Below are 19,353 nucleotides of genomic sequence, written 5' to 3'. Positions count from 1 at the left end.
AAACAAAGTCAAATTTTATTTTTATACTTCCAATCTGTAATATATTAAAAAAAAGATTTTATAATTAATTTAAAAGACAATTTTTATTTTTCATAACATTTTCTGGTACATATTAATCGGCCTGTTACTGTCATGTCTGTTTAAAATTACTCAATAGATCGTAATACCACTTTTTACTAATGCTTCGATGATTGATTAATTTAAAATAATTATTTCTTTAAAAATCTTGAGATAAAAGATTATTTTTAAAGAATCTTGCTCTGAAAAAAACTGTATGGTCAAAACAACCAGAATGTGTTAAAACGAATCGTTTTTCTGGCTCTATGGGAACACAAGAAAGCTTGATAATAATTTTTAGCAAATCGCTTCGGCAATGATTTTGGTGAAATTAATAATGAAATAAAGTTTTATAAAATTTGGTTTTATCATGATACCTTAGAGCATAAAAACCACTTATTTGGTTATATTTACTTTTCAGTTTTGAATATTTTACTAAAGTGTGGTGATAATAAATATAATTTAGAAAACTTAAATTTCCAGAAATCCGTTACCATATGAATGGGTTAATTACCAAATGAATGTTTTAAATACCATATATTTTGGTTTCATTAACCAGAGTTATGGTTTCTTTTTTACCAGATATTTAATATGGTAATTTTACCATAATTTTTTTTCTCCTTGTAGATTTTTAAAAGGTATTTACTTATGTTGTCCGGTCTGTTACCAAGTTTTTAAAGTTAATTTCTTGTCATATATAAAGTAAGAGTGTGAACCATATTTCAACCATAATGTCTTAAGCTTAAAAAAAGGTTTATGTCTTACACTTAAAAAAGAGTTTAAACGAGGTTGTAAAAAAATTTAAATTACGAAAAATTGTACGCCCTGTTTCCTGTTAATGTCTATTTTTAATTGTAAAAGATCTTCAATGCTCTAAATTTTAATTCAATTTTGATGCTGACCATTAAAATATGCGCAAGACATGTACTAAAAAGAAACGGTCCACTCTGAATAACTTTTGATCTAATAACTGGATCTTCGTGTTCTAGTTGTTAATTCGAGAGGGTGACCTTAAATATGCCAATTAATCAGTACAGATAATAGTTTAAGTTACAAAAGAAACGGTCCACTCTGAATAACTTTTGATCTAATAACTGGATCTTCGTGTTCTAGTTGTTGATTCGAGGGGGTGACCTTAAATGTGCTAATTAATCAGTGCAGATAATAGTTTAAGTTACAAAACCAAACACAAAAACGTACTTTATCTGAATCAGCATACCATTTTTTCAACGGATTCGGATTTCTGACTCCCAAAATATAGGCCGCAATCTGGGAAATAGGGTCAAAAAGTTTGGTCTGGAAAGCGATGCAAAGTTTGGACCCCCTAATGTTAATTTTTATTTTTTGCGTATTTTGCTATATCTCGAAAACTTTTTAAGCGAATTGAAAAATTTTTACACACAATTATAAAATTCATTTATCTAAAGGTAATCAAAGCGAAAAATACATTTTAGTAAATATTTATTATTCTTTATTATTTTATTTAATAAAGGTCCCAAAAAATTTATTGTAAGGTATATAAAATTTTTTACATCATTTTAAAGGATGTAATTTTACATGGCAAAACACAAAATTTTAGAGAAATCAGTCGAATAGTTCCTGAGAAATTGAATTTCTTAAAAGTCCAGTACTTTTAATTCGATTTCTCAAGAATTTTTCGACCGATTTTTCCTGAAGTTTGTATTTTGCCATGTAAAATCACATACTTTAAAATGTTATAAAATATTGTACACCTTACAATTCAAATTTTTTGATAATTATTAAGTAATAAAATAATTATTATTTATTAGTAGTTATTTTTGCATGTAATTTGGATCAATGAATTGTATAAATGTGTGCAAAATGTTTTTTAATTCGCTTCAAAATTTCTTGAAGCTGTAATAAACCAAGTTTGATGAAAAAGAAAAAAAAAGAAAACTGATTGAAGATAGATTTTTAAAATGTTTTAGGATCACAATTAGAATTTTAAATTGTAATATATTTAAAATTCGGTTTCTTACTAGCTATATTGTGCCAATTTTGTGTTTTGACGCGTAAAATTACATTCTTGCACAGGACAATGTAAACATTCATATGTTTTACAATTTAAAATATTTTTGACTGTTATGAAATCATAAAAAGTAAAAAATAATTATTTAAAACTATTTTTTGAATGGAGTAATCTTTGGATAATTGTATGGAAAAATTTTTCTATTTGTTTAAAAAATTTAGAGATAGGATGAAAGACGCAAAAAGTAAAATTATAGGCTTCAAACTTTAGACTGTTCTGCTAATCAAACTTTTGGGACAGTATTTCCCAAATTGCGGCTACTCCTAAATGTTTGCCTAAATCTATTGCCTACCAACTGTAAACATTTGTTGATGTTCTGAAAGCATTAAAGTTATACAAATTCTCTCAGCTTTAATACTACTTTTTATTTCCTTTTCAGGACTCTGGAAGCTTAGTAACCATGCATGACTGATTAACAACGAGCTTTTGCTTTATATTGCTATCTTCGTCAAGTCTCACTAATATAAATGAGGATGTTTATGTTTTGATTGCAGTAGTCAGCCAAATGAAAACAGATAAACAATCCTGTCAGAAACTAAGACATTGTGCACAATGGTTGATTGAGATTGTTCAAAAAGCTTACTTGATTTATTGTATATAAATATCCATTAGTTAGCATTGACTGTAATAAAAAAATAAAAAAAGTATCTTTAGTGCTTTTTTTTCACTGCCAACAATCTGTGGTTTCCGTGCAATTGTTATTTAGATGATAAGTTTGTATTCTAAGTTGGAATGCTAGATTCCAACTTAGAATGTGTATAAAGCATTCTAAATTCTTCTTTTGTCTAAAGTAAGAACTCCCCTACCCATTTGTCGTGACCGGTGGCTGTGACTATGGTAACGACGCATAACTATTTCAAGTAGGGGTGTGGGGTCATTGTTTAGGACAGATTTTGGATTGCGTCGGCGAGAGAAAGGGAATCTTTTTCTTCGGTGTTAGCTCTAGAGTAGAAGAGAAGCTACCCTCCCTGAAATGCGCTATTCTTGTTTCCATAGCAGGAGACGGCCTCGGACTTTGTGGCAGGGGGAGTTTTTACCGTCGACACCAGTCTGCAAACCGTACCGCAGCCGTACTAGTCCATGTAGTAGTCTGTAGCCGTACCGTACCGGTTTGCAAACTGTGTACCGTAGACCGTAGTCAGTAAAAATATAGACTAGAACCGTTTCAAATAGTCGTCTTCATCTTGCTGGATCTGATACTAGGTTTTTTCCATACATTGAATCCCATGGTTATGAGATCTTTTTCCACAGAATCAATCCATCTGTTGTCCGTTCTTTGCTCTTTTTCGGTTGGCCGTAAACTATCCGGAAGTTAGCTTCTTGACTGGGTCACCATCATCCCTTTTAATAGATGTGACCTAGCCATCTTATTCTATTGGATTTAATAACTGAAATTATGTTTGGTTGCTTAATTCATAATTGTACTGAATCCGCCGACCCTTTGCTTACGGTGTACCATGATGTACCACCACATGTGGTCCACATGTTGTACCAGCCGTAAGCAAAGGGTTAAACACTGTTACGATAAGGTGGGTGGATTGTGGAGTTTAAATTACAAGTCATAAAAATGATCGTTAACCTGCTTAAATCCATTAAAAACAGTGGCAGAAAAATCTGCATTAAAAAGGGGATTTTTATTAAAATTCATTATCAAAATCGATATTTTAATTTTTGATATATGCGTAATAAAATTTATTAATAATATCATCGTAAAATGTAATTTATTATAGCTAATGTTCATAGCAGATTACCATGAAACTACTGGTAGTTGAAACTATTTGAAAAGAGCTTAACTCATTAAAGACAAAATCACACTTTGCCAACAATAAATTCTGTGCTAATCTATAAAATCATCAATTCACGAAAAAAATTAATTTATGAAGTTTTACTGGAAAATATTTATTAATTATATTTTTGATAAGAAAATAAATTTTTGCATGCGATGAAAAATCTCTAAAGCCTACCAAGTTTTTAAAATATATGAAATGCTAAAAAAAGCATTCCGGCTTACTTAATATGATGATTCATAAAATTGACATATTTTAGGTTCGGGGGTTTAAACTTCTTTCTTGACTGATGAAAAAATCCGAATTAAAAAAGTGCTAAAATACATACGAAAAGTTAATTCTGATCTTCATTTTTAAGAAAAAAAAACATTATTTCTCGAATATAAAGTTATAGAAAAATTTTTTATTTACAACAGGTGTACATTGTGCAAACAAAAAATTATTTCGATTTTGTTTTTCGAAAATAAATCTTAAAATTTCAATTTTCAGTACCTGTTGAAAACATCAATATCTATTGCACTAAAAAAATGGAGATATTGGAGAAAGTAGATAATATAAATAACTTACATTTGTTTTTTTCTCTTCATATGATAAATTAATAAATATTAAAAATTATCAAGATAAAAGCATATAGATTTTTTAAAGTAGAATTCCGTTTAAACTGGGATGCGCTTAGAACTGGGATAGAAAAAACAAAAACTAATTTTACATTAATATTTCTGCTTAGAAATATTAGCTATTTATTTAATAATAATTAAGTCTAAGAGATTATCAACAGCTAAATGATTGAGTAGCAAGAATGGAGGTTGGTGGGCGAAGCGAACAGGATCTCGTCTTCAAAAAAGATTTAAAATATGTTAGCCTCAAAAACACATTTATGCGATCCTTAATAGATCCCTATTACTATAATCTTGAATTTTAAAAAATAAAAAATGCAAAAACTGATAATTGTTGGGTATAGTAAAAACAAAATGTAAGCATTGACAAAAATCCCAAATAAAATAATTTCTTTCCTTTTTTAAATCTCGATTATTAAAAAAATAATTTCTTCAATTGTTTTTTTGAATTGTTTCCTTACTAGTAATAGTTTTCACACTGTAGTAAAGTAGTAGTTTCCATACGATCCTAGTAATAGTTTTCATTCCGTCGATTACTTATTCTTACTGTAAACAAGTCGAATATAACGGACTTACATTTTCTGTAGGAGAATTTCAGAAGAGGTTGTTTAGATACTACATCATGGCATCACTTAGTACATGACATCACTAATGATGAGACGTCATGAATGACGTGTCAGAACACGCGTAACACGTAAGAGTAGAGAAAATGATGAAATTTTCAAAGTTTCAGTTTTTCTACGGAATGGTAAATGTTTACAGACGAAAGAAAAAGATCAGAAGTTTCCATTCAGGCGGCAGATATTAAGTTTTTGAGATAGTGTTACCAGATGGTTGAAATTGTATAATTTCTTGTTTCATAATAGATTATCAGTAATCGCATATCTGTTATTAAAATAAACTGTAATATTTCTCTGGTTACATTTCTTCATTGTTGATAAAATCAAATAGAGAACCTTTTTTCTCCAGTTTAGAAAGTTCAAGAAAGGGACTAGAATCGTACGTATATTTAAATATATCTAATTACATTTAAAGAAAGCAGGTGAAAAGTTGGAGGTTTAATTGAGGTTAATATTGTTGTTCGAAAACCACTGACGTTTCTTCTGCTTTCTTTTTAAAAAAATTTATACATTATTTTCTTTAGATGAACTCGATACTTATAATAAACTTTATAAAATTGCATATTATATCTAGAAAATTAACTGAGTCTATATTAACACGATTGCTTTAAGTTACACTCAATATTTTTTATCTTAATTTTTCGTGCAAAACCATTGAAAAGTTGCCTTTATTTTAAACTATTTAAAGTGTACAGTGTGCAAACAAAAAATTATTTCTATTTTGTTTTCCGAAAATAAATCTTTAAGATTTATTAAATGACTCAGAGTTGTTAAAATAAATCTTTAAGATTTATTTTCAGCACTTGTTGAAAACATCAATATCCATTGCAGTAAAAAAAATGGTGCTATTGGAGAAAGTAGGTAATATAAATAACTTATATTTGTTTTTGTTTTTTTTCTTCTCTTCATATTGTAAATTAATAAATGTTAAAATTTATCATGATAAAAGAGTAGAGATTTTTTAAAGTAAAATCCCTTTTAAACTGGGATGCTCTTAAAACTGGAATAGAAAAAAAACAATGATTAAAGAATGATTAAACAATGATAAAAAAAACAATGATTAAACAATGATTTTCTAGTGAAATTTGAGNATTTTATCAATTGAAGCTGTCTGTGCTAACTATTTCCATCAATTTATGTTTTGTAGAAAAAAAATAGAGAAAGTAAAAATGTCATCAGTACTTTGTTAAAAAAGGAGAAACAGAAATAATTTTAAACATAGTCGACAAGAAAATGGATGTATATTGTTTATATTTGCCACTGATCGGCAAATAAAAATTCTATCCGCGGGGCGGATAAAATCTTCCGGCGGGCCACAGTTGGCCCGCGGGCCGTAGTTTGCCCATCCCTGATCTATGTCATCACTGAATGAATAAATAAAAAATGTGAAAACGCAAATTTTATATATGTATGTTGGTAAATTAGTATACTCTGTACCTATTAGAAATAATACCAATTACCATAATACCAGGAATAATTATCAAAATTAATTAAGCCATATTGAGTGTAAACCGTTCCTTTTTATTCACTTTTATATTATCTTCTCTATTTTATTAATGAAAGCAAATATGTTACTGAAACTGTGCTAGTTTCGTGAACGAGATATTTTTGAATAGAAACCATAAATTGATTTTTAAGTGTATGAAAGTATAAAAATAGTGAAAATGCAAAGTGGCAACTATTTACCAATTATTTTTATATTAGTATACTTGGTACCTATTAGAAATGCTACCGATTACCCTAATACCATACCAGTAATAATTACCAAAATTAATTCAGCCTTATTGGGCGTAAATAATGTATGGCGAGGCGATTCTTTATAATGAATCAGTACCTTTTCTCTATAAATTTTGCTTCCCAGTACAGTGGTTCCCAATTTTTCCAGGGTACGGAGCTCTCACGCAATAAATAAAGTTCAAAAATTAACCAAAGGAACACTTAAAGAATGATTTTCTAGTGAAATTTGAGTAGTTGATTTCCTCCCCAAGAACGATTTTCTGGGTGTGTCTATAGGCGTCACTAGCGACTACGTCATCTGGTGGGAGGTCCTAATAATTAAGAGTGGGAACGGTCTGGGAGGTTAATATTTGGCTCCTCCCACCGGGCTTCTTTTATTTAAAACAAGAAAAGAAAATTACATGGGTAAATAAACAGTAGTAAATGCTAAAATGTTCCTGTTTCAGAAAAATAATAAAGTTTTAACTTTTCATTAAGGAAAATATCCATATTTTATTTAGAGAAGAAGGCGTGGCAACTTCATTAGGCCTAAACTTTCAGATGGGCGTGACATGAAAGGAGTGTCAGGACTACATCGTCATGTATGAGGTCTTTAAGCCCCTCGTTTAGGCTTACGAGTATTCTGGCTTTAAAGCTGGCTTTGCGCGATGTTTTGATCGCTTGACCCGGGCAATGCAGCCGTTGATGTAGGCAGGATGGTCGAGGCTGCACTTAGCAGGTCTTGTCTTGCAGATATGTGTAATTTATACATTGTGGTTGAGAATTGGGATGTGCAGGTCATTTGAAAATGTCCGAATTTCTGGCATCTAAAACATTGCGACCAAAAACCAACCGAAGTCTTTCGATCCGTACAGGGTAGCCCGCAAGTTCTATTTTTATACGTCGTTGAGCATCCGACCCTATTTTTTGGGTTTAGGACTACTAATGTTGAACTACATAGCTTTGCAGTTTTGAACGCAATCCAGAAGACAAGGGAACTCCTGGATCAAGTATTGGAAAGAAATGTGCCTTCGTGGAAGACTTTTTGATGCAACTAACCCCCATTTGCGTTATATGGAGAGGAAAACCTTGCGCGGTTAGCCTGACGGCAAAGAGACTCTAATTCATGTTCCGTCTACCACTAAGGATATTTTACGTCAGCACTGTGGTCGGTGCGAGCCGGGTGCGGAATTCGATCCGACCAGTTATCACTGGGATCGAACCCAGTTCACCTCATTTGTAGGTGTGCGCTCTATCCCCTGAGCCACTAGCCCGCAATTTGTGAGAGCTCAAAGGTGGTGCTGCTCGTTGAAATTGAAGAGGACGATGAATAGCGGAAGCGGGCCTGTAAGCACGTGTTTCGCTAATTGCAAAGATCCTTTTCTTCATCTGGGAAATTTGGGTTGGACGGTGAATCTCCTTTGTCTCTATATCATTAGTAGAAAAGTCCTCAGGCAAACTCCGATAGACTGTCTTGATGATGGAGTGGCTGGCCTTCGAGAGAGGTTTTTCGAGATAGCTGGAAGAGCTGGTCACCTGCTTCTTTTTACGTTTTTTGGATCGCTTGGACTTTTTTGACGTTGATATTCGTAAAAAGAAACAAAATTTCAGTGGCTATATAGGAATGTGCAGTCCTGTTCAGACATTCGAATGGGTGTTAAGACAACATTGTGTCCATAAAATAGCAAGCAAGACTTCGTGAATAGGTCGCTGTAATTGAAGGATTGAAGTAATGGAACACGTATTAAAGAGCGTATCTGTGAGTTGCCGCTTATCATTTAAATGAAGAAAGAAAAAAAAAGATTCTAGTAAATTAAGATTGTATAACTTAGTCTCGTCTTAATTAAGTATATTAAGACGAGACTAATTCATTTCAAAACTTCATTATACTATAATGAAGTTTTCAAAAAACTCAAATATTATTTTTAAGATATTCAGCTTGCCCTTTGTATGATAAATACAATAGCAAAAAAAAATTATACATTCATAGTTTTATATACAAAAAAATGTAAATATCCACCTTGTGACATTTTTCGGTTCGTTTAAGGAAATCCTCTTAATGATGACCATGGACTTGCTGGTATAACTTATTTATTTCATGAATCTGGGTTATATAATTATTTACAATAAGATACAAAAATATATATGAAGTGCAGAATATAATATTCCGGAGCTCTACTGTTCCCTTCTCGTTCATACTTTCTCTACATTCTCAACTCATCCACGTTCAAGCTAATACTAACTAAAAAAATCCTCTTTCTCACAAGAAAAAGTCCTTCGCTCCACCCCCAATGTAGGGGAACGACACTTCCCGTGTCCCTGACCCTCAGGTCAGGGGTCAATCAAATGCGTGGGAGAGGAATCAGGATCCTGACACACCTAATAGAAATTGATCTTGGAATTTTTTATTTAGGGAGAGTCGGGTAGCCCCACCCACTTAAGGAGTATTGCTTATATTTCTGTATAATATTGAGTAATAATCAATATTTTTGTATGTTTCTATTGTTTTATCATCTAATTAAATAATGCAAAAAGAATAAACCAAAAAAAGAATAGTTTAACTTAAAAAAATAGAAATTTAAAAAAAGATGTTTTTCAGCTCTTTTCAAAATGTGTCAGGTAGCCCGCCCAGTTACAAAAATTATCTTTCTTGACTGTTTTTTCAGGTGTAAATGATTTATTTGATATTGTTATTATTAATAGACTTTTCATCGTATTTTTGGAGTTAAAAGGAAAATCTTGAAACAAATTTTAAGAATTTTTTTTTATTAAATACCATAATATCACAAAAATTAACTGACACTATATTAACTCTATTTTCCTAAAATTAGAAAGTTATTCTCAATATTTTAATTTTTTAATCATCGAGTAAAACCATAAAAGAGTTGTTTTGTAAAATTTTTAAAAATTATTTCATTTTTACTTTTAAAAAATTAAAAAGTCTCGTGATTGAAACTGTTTCTTAATTTTAACTACAAAACACTGAGTACTATATTTATGCGAAATAATGCGTTTAAATATGTCCTAATCAAAAAATGTTCATTCACAATAAATCAGAGGAAAAGAAGTATGAGTAAGAGTGAAGTAAGAGTAAGTTGAAAACAGTATAACACAATGTTCGCAAATGTGTGGCTGGGTGGCGCAGTTGGTTTGTCGTCGGCCTTCTGAGCCCAAGTCTGCGGGTACGATCCCCGGCCCAGACACCGGATTTTCGGGATGCAGATATTCCTCAGCGGCCATGATTATGCGGCATGTAAAAAAAACCTGGAGTGCCTTATTGGCTCTTGGTATTTAGGGCAAAATTAAATTCCTAGTTCTCTTTAGCATCCAAATATAGTTTCGGTGCTGCCATCTAGTGTGTCAGAAACTAGACGATTGTGACAGACAGAGAAACTAGGCAGAATCAGAAACTAGACCACTCTTTCAGGATCACCCATTGTGGTGGTCCTGAAAGAGTGGATACCACCTCTGGAGAACGCACTAGGTCTGCTCATCGGCAAGATCGATTGTGCATCTCGTTGGAAATAAAAAATGTTGGCAAATGAATAAGTTCACCCTTTCTTTCATTCCAAAATTTATAATTCCGGACATTTGTAAATTCGCTTACCCATCAAGATAATAAAATTGTATTGATAAATGTAATACTACTATCATTAAATGTATTATATTCTAGTTGTAAATCTAATCCTGTTTGCAATATCTCAAATTTAATAACTTGGCATAATATATTTTGATATATTTCTTGGCCTAGTAGAAACTTACCGCCAAGACAGTGCTTGTTTTTTATAAATTGCACCCCTCACATGTCAATGAGAAGAGATACCTACCTAGAAGCGTAATCAACTAAAAGCTCAATCAGCATACTGTTAGGGGTGGGGAGTTATAATTGAGGCAATTACTGAGCGCAGTCCACCACTGCCCGCTGACAACCGTCCTGATTTTAGAGGCTGTTCTATTGATAAGAACTGGCAGTGGTGGACTGCGCTCAGTAATTACCTCATTTATAATTATTTGGGGGCCGTTGTCAGCGATAAAAAAAGATATTTGATAATCATTATTATCGCTTCCCGGACAGACGAAACTGCGGCCACTAGGCTTAGCAGTGATGTTGGCTCTTCCTCTAGGTCAGGGATGGGCAAACTTTTCTAGTCGAGGGCCAAAAATCGAAGAAAAATTTTTTTGGTGGGCTAAATAAAAACATCTAAAATAAAAAATATATACTATATGCAATTTTCAATGTAAATATTTAATGAGATGAATGAAATTGCGATTTCATTTTTAAAAGTTCCTTATATTAAGGTTCCAAGTGAGATGTACTTATTTTAAGGAACAAGGGTAAGCTACTTCTAGGTAACTACTTCTGAAATGATTTTTTCTCAGGTTTGTAGATGAAAACACTTGTTCACACATAAATAAAAGGAAGCAAACATAGACCTGATTTTCTAGGCATGAAATATTTGGGAAACTAGCTTTTAGTAATGATTTGTAAAACTCAATTTTTGCCATATTCAGAAAAAATTGCTTCAGATGGCACCAATCTACGGCTATTCTATAAAGAACTTCTGCTCATTTCACCAATTGAAGCTGTCTGTGCTAGCCTCCATCAATTTATTATTTTGTAGAACAAAAATAGAGAAAGTTAAAAGGTCCGCAGTACTTAGTTAAAAAAGAAAGAAAAATAACTTTAAACGAACTAGACAAGAAAATGGATGTATATTGTTTATATTCGCCACAGATCAGCAAGTTAAAACTTCATCCGCGGGCCGGATAAAACCTTCCGGCCGCGGGCCGTAGTTTCCCCATCCCTGCTCTAGGTAGATGCAACATCAGGAGGAGCAAAGCAAGATACGTCCAACACTTAAGAGATCCAATGAGCGAATGAAACGAAACATACGATGCAAAGGTGACTTCGATGTTTAAATATATACATATATCACAAAAAAAGGGACCCGTTTAATATGCGTTTTAATTCATTGCACAATTTGGTGAAAAAAAGCAGCAATTTCAGAAGAAGCTAAATAAATATCGTAAAAGTATTTCAGATCGATGATGAATAGTATTCTACATCATTCAAAACAAGATATGAAACTAAAATAATGAAGTTCTCAAGTACTATACACACAGCAACAAAACGCCAAGTACGTGTGCCACCAGCAAAGCTTCCAAAAAGAAATCCAATACTTTATCTGATAGTAACAAACAGTTCCAGCTCGTTCATGTGACTTGTAATGGTTCTTTCTGTAACATCTTTCAGAAAATTGCTCACTGTTTAAAGTTTTAATGGATAGGGATTACAGGTAAAGCCACAAAAAAGTGCATTGATATAATTCGAAATTTTTTTAGCACTTTCTACTAATCCCACCATTGATTCATTCTGCTAATTATTCCTGCTATTAACCCTCCATATTCAAACTTTTCTACAAAAATGGACTCTGGTCCGTGACTAGCACATTATTTCATTGTTTAGTTTTAATGTTATTGCAGTGGAAAGCATTGAAAATTTTCTGAAATCGCGGTGACGGCGGTAATATATATATATTTTTAATCTAGACAGACATATTAATAATTTTTGCTTTCAATTTTTATATTATAAATAAGAAAAATAATATGTTTGTGTTAAAAATAAGTTAAGAATTTCAAATGAATAAGTGCACCGTATTTAGTTATTTGCAATTTCTTATTTCTAAATGCTTTTATTGCCAATTTTAGCAAATAGATTAAAAATTATTTATTCAAAAACAAGCAAAATGCTTAAATTTTTTTTTATTGTATTTCCAATCATACGTCTAATATTTTTATACATTGGCATCATACTTTTAGGATTCAATGTATGATGTTCCTTACTAACGTAAATTAATTTTTGAGAGACTATAATTGTTGAGTCTTCATGTTAACAGAAGGTATTAGTTCCCTGTTTAGGAAGCTTTTAAAGAATATGTTAATCTTCTATTTTGAGAAGTTTTTGTTTACGAATTTTTTCATGTATCTGTATTAGTACTTGTTGCAATTTTTCAGCGCGAAACTTAGAAGGAAATAAAAGAGTTTCAATTGTATATTAATACGACTTTTGATGACTGCAGGTAAGAAAAACTTTTTTCTTGCCAATTTCTGTTGTCTTTTTTTTTTTTAAGAGAAGGTACAGTTTTTAATATTTTATGAATCTTGTAAAAATCCGTTTCAAAGGTTAGTTGAGACTTTCGTTTTTCCATTAGTTTTATTTTAACAATAGTAGTAGCTCGTACAGTTTTGCACCACGTCGACCTCGCTGCTCCCTTTCCACTTTCCATTGGTTCATAAATAGCTTTATAAGAAAAAAAATCGAAAGCAAATATAGGCAATATAAAGACATTTTTTTAAATCTTATAGTACCTTATTATATGAAGAATACTTCACTTTCATAAATATTAAATAACATCATAAGATTTGTGACTAACCGAAAGTAATTAATAATTGTATTTAATGATTATGTTCCTTTTTCAGTGCTGTTAAAGATTCGAGCTCCAAGCTAAAGAAGAGTTTCATAGAGATGGAGTTACACTTGAAGGAACCAATCAAACGCAGTCTGACAAACATTACAAGAGGAGATTTTTCTGAAATCTGGGAAGTAGACACTCCAGAGAAGAACAATTTAATATGGTCTGTAATGACACCATATTTATTGTCTTCAGCTGAAATTGGAAATTTTGAAACCAGCATGCAGTTGCTCATTGGCGATGGCGATGAGGTTCAACGCCTGATGGATAGTATTAATTTAAGAGAGAAATTGAATCCTACAGTTATACAAAATCTGGTACGAAGAAAAAATCCTTTAGTTGATCAACACTCTCTATACATTGAGAATGATGTACGTAATTTAATGCGATTGTTTAAAAAGAGATTGGATTTTCTTACAAATGACTTGAGCAGAACAACGGGTAATAAGTTCAATGATTTTCTAAGACTTCAAGCAGCAGCGAATTCTATTGAATGTCAGATAGATCTCTTTGATGAAAATAATGTGCTGTTCAAATCATTCTTTCCTGATAATTTAACGGAAAAACTTGTTGAAAAAGAAGGTGTAATTCTTTTTGTGCATTTAGTCTCGGGAACAAATATTTTTCGATATGGTTTGCGAAGTGACTATGCTTTGCATTCTAGAAATAAACATTTAAAGGGTATTTTGAAACTAGCCAAAATCCCTCCGGATAAAATCGATACACTGTTTAATCCACATCCATCTGAACAATTACTTCTCCAGATACTACAAAGTGCCGAGCGAGAGATTGTGCATAATATTTATGAATCTGCTTTCATTTTGGAAAAGTTATCATCTGCAGGATACGACATGAGTCCAGAATCGAAAGACAACGAAGGTTTTTCAGCATTTCATCATTGCTTAAAATCTGATGACTGGGCGCTATTTCTCAAACTTTATAACTATCCTACAAAAAGCATGCACTTTTCGAGTATTTATGACGATGATCATCATTGGAAAGTATTGGAGTCTTTTGAAGTTACAATAACAAATGATTATATGAATTTAAAGAAAGATTTATATGAAAAACTTGTATTTTGTACGGAAGATTCAATAAGTATTCTTCTTTCGTATGAACAAATCCTCCATTTCATTACGTTACATAAAAATTTCTTGAAAAAAATGAGCTACATAATGAGAAACTCCACTTCAAGCAATAGTGATAAAGCTAAAAACTTACTAACGTTATTAATAAACGAATACAATAGCCATTTCTATTTTCGCAGCAATCGATGGGATGAGTTTGAAGAATATTTTTCATGCTATGCATATCATAAAATACTAGATGATTATATTAGTTTGTGTTTCACTGATTTTTTCATGTCATTAGGTAACATAGTTGATGTGAATAACGAAAAATCACTGGAAGATGCTTTAATAAACTTATTGAAATACTTCAGCAGTAAAGTTTATTGTGGGAAACTTGGATTCAGAACAAGAGATTACAAACCTGAAGAAAAAACTATTTTTTTCGCAATTTTTTGTTACAGAGTAGAGTGGAAGTCATCCCTAGATGTTTTGTTGCAAACATTACAGAGTAGTTTTGCTGATAAAGGCAAAAATACAACACAGCTTATCTTTGAGACATGCATGAAGAAATTTCCACTTTTAAAGGAAGATTATGAAATTATGAATTTGAAAATGCATTTCAAAATGGCTGACTCTGCTGATTTTTCTAAAGACTCATTAAAATCAGCTTTTATTGTTGAAAGAGCCTTACATATAATTGGAGAAACTATTTGCAGTGTAACAGATGGATGCATGATTACTCCATTATTAAGTTATTGTTTATCACCCGATTTAGAAAGAGCATTTTGTGACATGCGAAATAATTGTCTTGCTCATTATAAAGCAAGCTCTGTCAAAGGGAGGGAAGCTATTGAAAAAGGTTCATACTTGAACAATATTCAACCAGAACTAAACATATTGTCTGATAAACTTAATCCAATATTTAAATTACAATCGTTTCGAGTAAAACAAGAAATTCTTGAAAAATGTATGAAAGAATATCACAATACTCCCACGAAATTGCAACCACAAAGGGTTGAGGTTCTTCGTCGGTTGATGAAAATAGAGATTAAAATCTTACGATCAAGAAAAAACATTTACAGCAGTTATAAAAATGAATATGTATCTCTACTCTATAAAATTCTTAAATGTATTTTGCAAGAATTAAAAACAAAGAAAGTTTCGGAATTACGAATGCGTTTCGAGCACTTTAAATATTTACTTAGTTACGATGAAAAGAAAGTCAAAGTTTGGGATATTTTTGACATTTTATCGCAGTTACATATGCAAATGTATGCAATATTTGAAAAAAATGACATTAAGACAGACATTACACAAGACATGTCGAATGAAATTTTAAATACTTTTAAAAACGTTGAAGAAAAATTTGATTCTCACGTATCTGACTTAGCACTAGACTATTTTAATGAAGACGAGTTCTCAATCTTAAAAAGTATAACCTGTAACATAGTAATGAGTTCCTATTCCTCTATTGAAATAGAAAAACTTATGAAGGAACTTTCAGTTTTTTATATGAGAAATAGTAAATCAATTAAAATAATGACAAGAGGACTTTATCAAAATTTTAAAAGCACTTTTCAGGAATTAAAAAATAAAAAAATAACAAAAGTCGAAGAATTACAAAAACGTTTCAAGTATTTTGAACCTATTGTTAATGATTGTACTAAAAAACGGAAAATTTTTGATATTTTATCACAGTTAGTTGCACAAGTTGATGCAATATTAGAAAGAAACACTGCAGGAATAGTGACAGACATTTCACAAGACAGAACGAATGATATTCTAAATATTTTTAACCAAGTTGAAGAAATACTTAATTCTCACTTGTCTGCTGTAACAAAAGAGTTTGAAAATAAAAATGAATTCGTAAACTTAAAAGATTTATTCAATAAGATAGAAAAATATGAGTATTTTTCTCCTATTGAAGCAGAAAAAATTAGGGATGAATTTTCAGATATTTTGAAGACACCATTTGAATCAAGACAAATATTAATTGATCACTTAAACAATAAAAATCCTTTAACGACCGAAGAAATTAATACACATGTTGAAACACTTTTTGTACCAAAAACACTGAGAGAAAAAATAAGGAAGAGTTTGATAAGAGATCCACCAAAAGCTTTGTTAATGATACGTGACATTAAAGACAACGTAGAAACAATATTAGGCAAAAAAGAGGATACTAGTTATAAATTTATGAAAATTTTCTTGGATGACATGTTCATAAAAAAAATTAAACTCCTAAACCTTCCACTGTTTCTACATGAAAAAATACGAAATCTTCACTCTCAGAAGCTTGATTTTGCGATTGAAAGGCTTCAATACATGAAACAAGTTCTAACTAAAGATGACCATTCTCTATGTAAATGGTTAGACAATGAAAAGAAGACATTGAAAGAAGAAAACTACACGAAACAGTTAATGGTGCAACGTTACGCGAATGAAATAGATACCAAAGCTGCGTTGGAAACTCTTTTATTGGATTATCTTAATATAATTAATTGTAATAAAGAATTTTATGAAATGAAGCGGAAATCTTCATCTCTTTTTTGTGGCATCAATTTAAGAAACATTTTGTCCCACCAAAGCCCGGTGGTAGAAATTTCGAATATGGTCTTGGACGATAAAAATTTAGCCAATGAATTTATGAACAAGATTTACATGTACTTGGAAGATTTAAAACCCTTGGTAGCTCTGTCAGATTTCTACAAAGTCATGAGATGTCCAAAGAAGAAAAAGTTTGAAGCACTGATAAAAGATGAAAAAACTCAAGATGCATACTCACTATTTAGGAATACCATTAAATCGTGTGACAAATGGAAACTGTACTTGCTTTTACTTCCTGAGGAATGATGACATCAAACGTTGACACTAAAACAATATCACATTTAAAGATTAAGGAAGGCTATGTCTATTTTTTTTATAAAAATGACAGTTGGATCACCAGCCAATGCTCCCCCCCCCCGAGAGTTATAACACAGTAAAGATGGGCCGTACTATGGGAAAACAATTTTTTCTTCAGGATCAGCTTTCTAGCATAGATTGTTTTTTCCCTCAGTGTCTACAGTTGAAATGCATGAAATACGTTTTTCTTTAACCCTTTGCTTACGGTGTACCATCACATGTGGTCCATATGTTGTACCAGCCGAAAACATAAAGTGCTAAGATTTATTATAAACTTCTTTACATTTGTTGCATCGGCAGAGTTAAACATCGCACTTTATATTCCAGATTTGATTTTCAGGAACAGGAAAAATGTCAGGCATGTTAGATCAGCATGGTAGATGATCTAATGGACAATATTTGGTTTTTGATGTGCTCCTCGATAAGCATCGAACTACACAGCAGCAGACAGTCATGGTTGTGATGAAAACTCAAATATTTTAAATTTTCGTGATGAAAGATTCGATAACCTTTTGAATCAAATTATCATTTAAAAAAATCTTTCATACATTTTCATTATTTTGTATTCATTTGTGGTATTATTATTGGTATTTTATGTCTTAATAAGTGGAAAATATTATTATATATTTAATATTTTAATAATTTATGGTTCGAAAATACAGCATGAGACACCGGTATTCATTTTCTGCAATAAAAGTAAAATTTCTGATTATCAATTATTGATTTCTGATTATCAAAAATTAATCAATAATAGATACATTTTTTTAAATATGAATGAAAAATATTTTTTTCTGGATTACTTTTTTGGAATTTATATTTCAGTACAAATATACTTTTGATAATATAATTTAAGTAACTATTAGATTTTCTTATAACTAAAAAGCGCAAATATATTAATTTAAATAATTAATATAAATATTATGTATTATTGAATACACTGGTGGACAAAATTAAGAAATGGAAAACATTTTCGCACATGTGCAATACCCGCACACCGCTCCACGTGTTTGACAATGGTTCCGTGAATGCCCAGAGGCACAGGCAGGAGGTCCTAGAGCCCTATGTGCGTCTTTTCAAGGGCACTGTTAGCCCTGAATTCATTTTTATGGACGACAATGCGCGACCACATAGGGCTCTCATGGTTGATGAGTATCTGGAAAGCGATGATATTCAACGAATGGTTTGGCCTGCCAAATCCCCTGACCTGAATCCTATTGAACATGCTTGGGATGCTCTTGGGAGAGCTATTCCGATGTGCCAACCTCCCCCCAGAACTATTCTGGAGTTAAAAATTGCTCTGGTGGAAGAATGGGANACCTGAATCCTATTGAACATGCTTGGGATGCTCTTGGGAGAGCTATTGCGATGTGCCAATCTCCCCCCAGAACTATTCTGGAGTTAAAAATTGCTCTGGTGGAAGAATGGGAGGGTCTTCCACAAGTCCTCCTTAACTCCCTTATTAACAGCATGCATACTCGTTGTGCATGCTGTCTGTCTGTCAGGGGTGACCATACACCACACTGGAGGCAATACACACTGTACAAGCCCCACTTTTATTGTCATCTTTTATCCTTAAGTTCAGACTACATTGGATTTATTGGCAATAGGTCTTGCCAGTGAATGGCACTTTCATTTTTGTTTTGCATACTTTATTATCATGGAATAAGCTATATCCATACCAAATTTCATTTGTTTATATTCAGTATTTTTTGAGATATTTGGGAAAATGTCTTCCATCTCTTAATTTTGTCCACCAGTGTATTATGGGTTAATATTAAAAGGATATATAGGACCATGTATGAATGCAGTATATTATATAATAAATATTATATATGTTATCATAAATATTAATTTAAATATAAATAATTAGAGCAGAAAAAAGGGACACCGATGTTCCATCTGCGTCAAAGGGTTAATTGCCTTGTTGAAACTGATCTCGATTTTATGAATTGCCCCGTTGAAGAATCCATATAAAGTTCTTATGTCATTTCTCACGCTTCCATAACTGTTTCATAAAATGTGGTGCAGAATTATTAATTCCACAATAATAATTTATTAA

At 31.7% G+C, this 19,353-nt stretch overlaps 1 protein-coding gene and 1 long non-coding RNA gene across 2 annotated transcripts in view; both read left to right on the top strand.

Annotated features, from left to right (window-relative positions):
• The window catches only part of LOC139426670 (uncharacterized), a 57,397-nt gene extending 54,642 nt beyond the window's left edge, over positions 1-2,755 (top strand). The window contains exon 2 of the long non-coding RNA XR_011637901.1: positions 2,487-2,755. This is a non-coding gene — a long non-coding RNA (uncharacterized lncRNA). The remainder of the gene's footprint in view (positions 1-2,486) is intronic.
• Positions 2,756-5,259: 2,504 nt separating this feature from the next.
• LOC107456470 (uncharacterized) lies at positions 5,260-17,376 on the top strand. Its single transcript, XM_016074342.3, has 2 exons — positions 5,260-5,510; positions 13,328-17,376. The coding sequence occupies exon 2, from the start codon at positions 13,374-13,376 to the stop codon at positions 17,241-17,243; it is 3,870 nt and encodes a 1,289-aa protein (XP_015929828.2). The 5' UTR covers positions 5,260-5,510; positions 13,328-13,373; the 3' UTR covers positions 17,244-17,376.
• The last annotated feature ends 1,977 nt before the right edge of the window (positions 17,377-19,353 follow it).

The sequence above is a fragment of the Parasteatoda tepidariorum genome, chromosome 10 (genome assembly GCF_043381705.1).
Source record: "Parasteatoda tepidariorum isolate YZ-2023 chromosome 10, CAS_Ptep_4.0, whole genome shotgun sequence".
Classification (NCBI taxonomy): Eukaryota; Metazoa; Arthropoda; class Arachnida; order Araneae; family Theridiidae; genus Parasteatoda; species Parasteatoda tepidariorum.
Note: the sequence above shows the minus strand (reverse complement) of the source record. Positions and strands in the feature narration are given on the sequence as shown.

Bases quoted from the DNA above. Each gene is read 5' to 3' on its own strand.
- LOC107456470 (XM_016074342.3), top strand. From the start codon at position 13,374: ATGGAGTTACACTTGAAGGAACCAATCAAACGCAGTCTGACAAACATT.